General features: G+C 36.5%; 1 protein-coding gene across 1 annotated transcript in view; it reads right to left on the bottom strand.

The window, feature by feature from the left end:
* The window catches only part of AFM (afamin), a 20,553-nt gene extending 15,868 nt beyond the window's left edge, over nt 1-4,685 (bottom strand). Inside the window, 5 exon segments of the mRNA XM_008573821.1 lie at nt 1,065-1,258; nt 1,992-2,124; nt 2,420-2,477; nt 4,605-4,649; nt 4,652-4,685. Coding sequence (XP_008572043.1) covers nt 1,065-1,258; nt 1,992-2,124; nt 2,420-2,477; nt 4,605-4,649; nt 4,652-4,685 — 464 coding nt within the window.
* Nucleotides 4,686-9,225: the final 4,540 nt, after the last annotated feature.

Here is a 9,225-nt window from a genome sequence, read left to right on the forward strand (position 1 = left end):
CAAAAAAAAAACCAAAAAAAAAAAAAAAAAAAAAAGCAGTTGGCTTTGTGTTGTTCTTTGCAACGTGTTTTAGCCACCTCCTCAAAACCAGCAGCAACAGCTAGAAGTGTAGGGGTGAAGACAAAGGGGTTCCTTCCGGCAATTTCATACATACAGCTATAAAGAAAATAATTATTTTAAAAAAAGGAGAGAAGAAGGGGAAGGGAAGAAAAGAAAAGGAATGGTAGACAAGGAAAGGAAAGGGATGGGAAAGGAAAGGAAAAGAAAAGATAGGAGGAGACAAGAAGAGCAAATTGTAAAACTGAAGGTAAAACAATGAAACTTTTTTCATTATAAAAACTTCAATATAAGGCAGCATTATTCAATTCCCAGTAAGAGTCCTTTAAAGTCCTTATCAAGGAATTTGCTAATTCCAAAGTAAGGGTGACGTTGCTGTTCTAGTCCTGAACGCTGAGCTCTGACTAGTCTCCTTTCCTCCCCTGCAGCCAGGTGGTCAGCACTTCTCCCTTCCATGCTCAAAGAACACTGTCTATACACACTCCATTTGAGATTTCAGGGGTCAGATTTACCTATGTTCAAATAAACTTGTGATTTGGGTTTCAATGGGCACACCAGCTCTCCAGAAAAAGTCTTTGCTTCTGCAGTTACTGCACTATTGAAAACAGATTTTTTTTTTTTTTTTTGCTAAACATCCTGCAATTTAGTGACTGCCTGTGGTAAGAGCTACAACTTCTTTTGGAGATGCATATATTATTTCCTCTGCTTTGCTTCCTGGCAATTTAACACTGTGCACACACCTCTGTTCTAGGGCTTATCACATTAGTAGATACACATTACTAACATAAAGGTCTTGACAGCATGGTCCATATCTTACTCATACTTGTATCCTTACCACTGAGCACAGAATCAAATACATAATACATACTGAATTAATGAATGAATCAGTCAATGAACCCAGCCATGTTTCTTTGAGATATATATTATATATTAGATTTAACCTAAGAATACTTTTCCAATTACATCATTTTTGTATTAAAATTAAACTTACTGATTTAGAAAAGATTCTGTTATTTTTATAAGCCTGGCATTTCTCTTCAGGATCTAGAGTAGGAAAAAGAGGCAGAAATCCTACATCAGCTTTCTTGTTATAGAGGAAGCAAAGTCTTCTTTCAATGTCAACCTTACTGCAGCAGTGTGAAAAATTATACTTTTGTGGCAACCCCTCCATAGCACATATTGTTTCCTGTAAAACAGTATTCTGGACAACAGAGAAGAAAACTACCGTTTTTAGTCATGGTAAAGCTTTTCTACCTTCTGGGAAAACATGATGGACACAATAGATGATCAGCATTACAGTTTGGGAAAGAGTTTTCAATTTTCCTACTATTCCCACCAACGCTCTTTGCCCACACCCATGACAACCATCCCACACTTTGGGAACTTTCACTATCCTATCACAAGACTTCTTAACCTCTTATTCTTTCTTTGCTGCTACATTTCCCTTCCTTCATGGCTTTTCTCCTCATCTCCCAAGGTGGCAAGGTCAGTACACTTATGTACTGCTAAAGCGTTTAGTAGTGGTGTTTAGTAGTAGTTTTCTAGAGGTACAGATGGTGGGTCTATTTGAAGGAGACCTAGAAAAACGGTGTGACAATAGAGTAAATATTGATGGAGGCAGCTAAGGAGGGTACTTCTGTACTTTCATGGGAGTGTTCAGGCTGTTGGCTGCCTTTTCTGCCTGTATACATATGGTATACTGTATACCTAAGGCATATGCATGCATACATACTGCAAGTACATAGTCAAGTCTTCCTGTGCTTCATAATACAGAATTGCAGTTCATATGAGGAAAGTACCCATCCTAAATACCTGGATTAGGCAAAATAAAAATGATGTGCGTAGAGTATCTTTCTTTTCATATTTTCAAGCCAGAAATTCTCAGTGTTGGCAAATAATCTTGTGTGTTTAAGAAATGTAAGCAATTAACTCACAGCTGATTTTGAACATTCTTGGAGTGTCTTACCAACCAAGCACTTATCTGTGTATTCCACCACGGCTTTCAGCATTATTTCCACTTCTTCAAAAGTTGCTTCCTGAACGAGTCGAGCAAATGCAATGACAGCACTGCAACAGTTTACACAGGGCCCACAATGATCATCTGCAGAATTGTGTTTATGTCCAACAAAAACTTACAAGAACATCTACTTGCTGACTAGCTTCAGGAAATTGTCTAAGTGTGAAGGCTATACATTTTACAACTTCTTGACAGTTTAATTGCCTCACCTGAATTTTATAATTAATGCAGTATTTACTTTTTTGATATGGTTTCTATTACTTAAATTACTTTTGAGAAACATTAACACTTCTGGAATATGTCAGATAAGATTACACTAAACATCATCATCAAAAGAAGTTTAACAAAACTCATAGGTATCCAACGTTCTCTTCTAAAAATTTCTGAGTAACACTGAAGTAATCTGAAAAACAAGGATATTCAGGTTATTACATATCCTGGCATTTTAACATTTTCCCAATAAATGACTATACATGACATTTAAATGTACATATAGAAGTGTAAAATAGAATACTAATGGTAGAAAATAATTTGGCATATTTAACAAGAAGGAGAGAAGTCCTATGAACCAAATATGAGATCTTAATCACAGCTGATTATGTGCTCAAGAAATATTCATTAAATTAAATTGATTTGAATTAATCTCAAACTGACCAGACTTTAGATTTGGCATTGATAGCTCCCCAGACACAAATGTTAAATACAAGCACCATTTCCATGGTAAAAGTCTATCATTTTGACTAGAGAAGTAATACGAAGATTAACTGACAGGTAATGTGATGCCATGTCAGGCCTGATGAGAAATGCCATGGCATACTGGTGGCCAGCACAGTTTATAATGTTTGTCAGACACAAATATTTAGGTGATCTTCAGACTCACCTAAAATCATGGATTGCCTCCCAGTGAGCATGTGCTAAACAGAGTACATTTATGTTTGTCCACATAGACTGCATTGATGGAGTCCTTATATTTTGCAAAGTACTGTTCTGGACCCTATGAGGCAACCAACAATGACTAAGACATCTCCCCCAGACCTCACGTTCCCAAATGCTCTCATAGTGGAAGTGACTTATGCAAGTGACCATAATCCGATTTAGAATGTGGTTAAGTATTTGACAGGAGTACTTTATGAGTCCTGGGTGAGAAACCAGAAAAGGATGGCGGGGTGAATGGCATATGAGGTGAGTCTAAAAAAATGAAAAAGATTCACCTGGAAGAAAAATAAGAAGCCCTGTCTTTCTGTGTGAAGATAATGATATGAGTAAAAGCACGAAGGTGAGAACTCTTGAGATGTACTTAGGGAAAGTCAATCCATCTCTGTGAAAAAGTGGCTCATGCAGAGGAATAATGGGACCTATGATAGAAAGAGCCTGGGTGCCCATTACGGGGGTCTTGCATATAAAGCTGAAGAATTTGGGCTTCAATTGGAAGCCATGGAGAGCTATTAAAAATATTTATGTAGGATAGTAATATGGTCATTTCTATATGCTAAGAACTACCAGTCAGGTAGTGATATATCTAATGCGCTGAGACCTCCCATGGTGCCTGACGAATAGAAAGTGACAAGAACTATTTATTGAATAAATGGAAGAATGGGTGGATGGGAAAAAGTAAGAAGGCCATTACTAGACTTGTGCAATCAAGAAATCAGCAAGATCTGAATTTTGATAGGAGTAACAGAAATGAAAAGAAAAACATAGATGTAAAAGATATGAAAGACAAAAATCCATAGGATTTGAAATAGATTGTTGCAAGGGGAAAAGAGAGAGAACTCAAGAATGACCACTCTCTATAAGTCCTGTGACTGTTCTCACTAGGGGGCACTGAGAGGAGGCTGGGGGGTGGGGGGATGCATGTCAAATTGAATAAGACACAACCCACACCTTCAGGGCCACTGCAATGCTTAAGGCACCTTTGTGCAAGTTATAAAAAGGAGCTCCTTCCAGGCAAGAGGTATTACAAAAAGACATTTTCTCTGGACAAATGAATTTCAGAATGTTCTCCCTTTAGATGGAAGAAATACAAAAGTCATCCCTTTCTCCAGGCTGACACTACCTTGGCCAGGCTTGGAGGAGTATTGGGGGTGGGGGAGATATACAGACTGAACAGTTGAAGGAGGAAGCAGGATCCTGTATATTCTAAAGGTGTTTACCATGTAGTCAGGAGATATGTTGGACAATCAAATGTTCTACAAAAATTACAGTTCCTCTCTATTTTCCACTGTACTCATTTGCAAGAAATACTAGTTTTGAAATCCAAATTGTTTCTCCCAGCAACACTTTCTATCCTGCCATAAGCCGCTGACCATTTTCTAGATGCGATAACTCTCTCTGCCTACAGATTGGGTAATGTGATCACCAAAATACAAATTCTGGAATGGTTAGTTTAGGATAACTGCTCAGTATATATAAACTAGCTACAGGGAGAACAAAACTCATGAAGAATTAAATTTAATAAAAACAAAGTTAAAAAAACAGAAATTACCCTAATTTAGTCATTCCTTAACTGATACACAAGTAAATTTCTTACCTACATCCTGAGGCTTTGTGGGCAGGGTTAGGGATTCAGTCAAAAGAAAAAAACAAAACCTGTAACTTGCAACTGTTTCATTTTGTTTTATGGAATAACATTCACAAAAGAAAGTAATGTGACTGAGGAAAATTAAATTTTTACATTATTCTTGGACATTACTAGTAAAAAAGTAACCTGTTGAATCTGTTTCTGAAATACTGTATATTCAATCACACTGCAGAATTTCTTGCTAATTATTAACTAGAAAAACACTACCTCTGCTTTTCACTGGAAAAAATCTACTGAGTTAAGTAAAAAGTCCACAGATTAAGTATGCACAATACCTAATTAAATAGACAACCAAAAAAACAATCTTGAAATACTGTAAATGTTAAAGGAAAAAGTACTAAAATAGATAATTCACCAAAGAAATACAACTAGAAGGATGTTAAACTTCGCTAGTAAACAAAGAAAGTTAAACTTAAAAATAATAAATTGTATATATTCGATAGAATTAGAACAAAGAAAACAATAAAAATACCTAATTCTGGTAAACATATAGCAAAACAAGTGCCCATATAATCAAAGCTTTTGGAAAACAAGTTTATAATAAGAATTAGTAGTCCTAAAAACATTCACAGCATTTGAATCAATCACTCAAATTATATTCTTTTACTAAGAACATAAATATGCAATGAGGAAAGAAAAGTCTCTCAACAACCAGTGCTGGGAAACTGGATATCCATATGCAAGAGAATAAAATTAGACCCTTATCTTAAATCGTACAGAAAAATCAACTTGAAATGGATTAAAGATTGAACTGTGAGACATGAGACTGTAAAATAATTCAAGTTAGAAAATATAAGGGAAAAGCTTCTTGATGTTGGTCTTGGCAATGATTTTTTGAATGTGATACCAAAAGCACAGGCAACAAAAGCAAAAAAACCAAAAAGCAAAAACGTGGGACGACATCAAACCAATAAGCTTCAGCATAACAAAGGAAAAAACCACCAATAAAATGAAAGACAACCTATACAATGAAAGAAAAGAGAAAGTATTTGCAAATCCTATATGTGATAAGGTGTTAATATCAAAAAGTATATGAGAAATCCATAGAAACAGAAAAAAATAATAATCTGATTAAAAAATGGGCAAAGGACCTAAATCGACCTTTTCCTGACCACTAGGTATATGAAAAGGTGCTCAATATCACTAATCATCAGGAAAATGCAAATTAAAACCACAATTAGATATACTCTCACACCCGTTAGGATGACTGTTATCAAAGAGAGGAAAGATAAAGTGTCCTTTAACAAATTATTGTCATTATAGTTGTTTGTAATACTTTTGACTTTTAACTTCGGTATTAGAGACGTAATTGACTTACACACCATCATTACAGTACTAGAGTATTCTGAATTTGACTATGTGCTTACTTTTGCCAGTAAGTTAGTAAGAGGAGGAGGAGGAGGAAGAGGAACTGTAAATGGCCAGGAAAGCCTGAAATATTTATCTAATCCTCTATAGAAAACTTCGCTGATCCCTAATCACAAGAGATACTGGTCCACAGTTTTCTCTTTGTGTAATATCTATCTGTTTGGTTTTGGTGTCAGTGTGATACTGGCCTCATAGAATGAATTGAAAAATATTCCGTTCTCTTCAATTTTTTGGAAGAGTTTGTGTAGAATTAGTATTATTTCTTCCTTATATATTTAGTAGAATCTACCAATGAAGCCTAGAGTTTTCTTTGTGGGTATGATTTTAACTAAAATTTTTATTTTTAAATAGATGTAGAAATAATCAGGTTAGATTTTTTTCTTGAGTGAGCTTTGGTGGTGTGTGTCTTTCAAGGATTTTGTTAATTTCATTTAAGTCAGTGAATTTATTGGAATAATGTGTTTTTATAATATTCCCTTATCAGTTTAATTTGATATCATTTAATATTCCTTTGTCATTTTATTTTTGGTGATGTCACCTTTCTCATTCCTGATATTGGTAACTTGTGATTTTTTCCCTTTTGTTCCCTGATAAATCTAGCTAGAGGTTTATCAATGTTGTTAATCTCAAAGAACCAGCATTTGGATTCATTGATTTTATATATTGTTTTTTTCGGTTTTCCACTTTCTTGATTTCTGCTTTGATCTTTATTATTTCCTTTCTTCTGCTTACTATGTTTTTAATTTGCTCTTTCTTTTCTAGCTTCTTAAGGGAGAAGCCAATATCATTGGTTTGAGATCGATATTCTCTTCTAATATTGGCCTTTAGGGTGTAAATTTCCTTTAAGTACTGTTTCAGTGGGGTCCCACAAATTCTGACACATTGTTTTTCATTTTCATTCAGTTTAAAATATTCTTAAATATGCTTTTGATTTCTTGTTTGATTCATGAGTGGTTTAGAAGCATGTAATTTCATGAATATTTGTGGATTTTTTAAAAATCTTACTGCTGCTGATTGCTAACTTAATTCCATACTATCAAGCAATTCCCTGGAATCTCCCTTAACTCTTTCAAAGCAGCATCCATTGGAAGAAGACAAATTCCTTATATGGTAATCTACCAGTCTTGGGAGAGTAGGAAGGAGAGAGGTTGGAAGAACTGATTATTAAGAGTGTCTGGCCTACGCTCACCTGTTTTCACCATCTTGTTGCAGCAGGAGTTTTAGCCTTACCCTGATATCATCCTGTGGACATCAGACAATTTGAGCTACTGCTTCTGATTTATATTTCACAGCAGCAGTGAGGGAAGTGACAGTCCTCTTTGCAATTTAGTGTGTAGCCAAAAGCACAAGTTAAAGTCTATCCACCTCCCCAAACCTGTCCACCCTCTTCTAAGTCAGCTACCCTAGACTGCCACCACTCCCTAGTCCCCGTTCCACACTCATACGAGTTCTTTTTTCTTTTTCCTTTTTTTTTTTTTTTTTTTGGTGACCGGCTGCACCGCGCTCAGCCAGCGAGCGCACCGGCCATCCCTATATAGGATTCGAACCCGCGGCGGGAGCGCTACTGCGCACCCTCCCGAGTGCACAGCAGGGTTGGCCCCTCATACGAGTTCTTGAGTCTTTAACTTCCCCAGTGGTTTCTTGTGTTTTTATGTTAATTTCTTAGGCCTATGCCTTTCTCTCTCTCCCTAGGGTGGCTTTTAGAAGATGGAGCTAGCAACCCCTTCTAGTTCACCTCATTATAAGAAAATATAGCCCTCAGCATGTGGTGTTCATCAACATTTTCAAAAAAATATTTCTAGAACACCTATTATGTCCCAGGCACTGTTCTTTATGCTGAGAATAACAGAAGTGAACAAGACAGACAAAAATCCATATCCTCATGCAATTTACACTCTAGTAGGGGTAGACACAAAATAAATAAGCAAGTAAAATCTAGTGTTTATCAAACAGCAATAAGTGGTGTGGGGAATAGAGATGGTGGTGTGACTTCAAATAGGGCAGTCGAGGAAGACGTCATCATCCAGCAGGTGACAGTGAGTAGAAGTTCGAGGTTGATGATGGAATGAACTTCACACATGTCTGAGGGTTTTCCAAGCAAGAAGAATCACAAGGGGAAAGCACTGAGAGAAAACTAACTGACAACTTGCAGAACAGCAAGGAAGCCATTGTGCCTGAGCAGAGGAGTAAGACAAAATGTCAGAAAGACACCATCATGTAGGGTATTTGTACAGGCTTCACATTTTACTCTGAGTGATATGAGAAGATACTAGAAGGTTTTGAGTGAAAAAGTGACATAATATACTTACATATAAAGGATCACTTTAATTACTGCATTGAGAATAGAGCTGGGATTGGGGCAATAGTACTTGTAAGGAGACCAATTAGGAAGCCTTTACAATAATCCAGGTGAGGTATGATTGTGGCTTGTAACGGAGGCATCAAGAGATTGTCAAATTCTGGGTAGACTTTGAAGGTAGAACAGACAAGCTTTGCTCATGGATTAAATGTGGGGGGATATGGAAGAAAGAGAGGAGTCATCGATGACTCCAAGGTTTCTGGCTTTAGTGAACAAAAGGATGGACAAGACAGAGGGAGATGCAAGTTTGGAACTAGGAGTGGATCAGGAGTTTACTCTGTAATTGTGCTAAGTTTGAGTTGTACATGCACTATCAGCATGGAAATGTCAGAGAAAAAGCTGACATATGGAAATCAGGGGGAAATCCAGGCTGAATATGTAAATATGCATTATCAGCATCTAGATAGTATTTAACACACTAGTCTGGATGAGGTCACCTAGATAGCAAGTTTAATTCAGGAAGAGCTGCTCTGGGACACTCCAACATTTAGAGGTCAAAGAGTTGAGGAGGACTCAGCAAAGAGAGCTGAGGAGAAGCAGCCAATGAGGTTGGAGGAAAATCCAAAAGCCAAGTGAAGAAAATATTTCAAAGAAAAGAGTGTGGTCAATTGTCTCAAATTCTACTGAGAAAAGTCAGGTAAGCTGAAGACTAAGAATTGACTACTGGATTTTGCAGTGTGCAAGTCACTGGTAATCTTGATTAGAATAGGTTATAACCTGAGTCTTTATTTATCATTTTTCTAACTTGCTTTGTCAAAGAAATAGCAATGTTTCAAAATCCCCAATTTACTATTATTGTAGTTGTGTCAATTTATCCTTGTATTTCCAATCATTTTTTCTTCA

This window comes from Galeopterus variegatus, unplaced genomic scaffold, assembly GCF_000696425.1.
Source record: "Galeopterus variegatus unplaced genomic scaffold, G_variegatus-3.0.2 Scaffold967, whole genome shotgun sequence".
Lineage (NCBI taxonomy): Eukaryota > Metazoa > Chordata > Mammalia > Dermoptera > Cynocephalidae > Galeopterus > Galeopterus variegatus.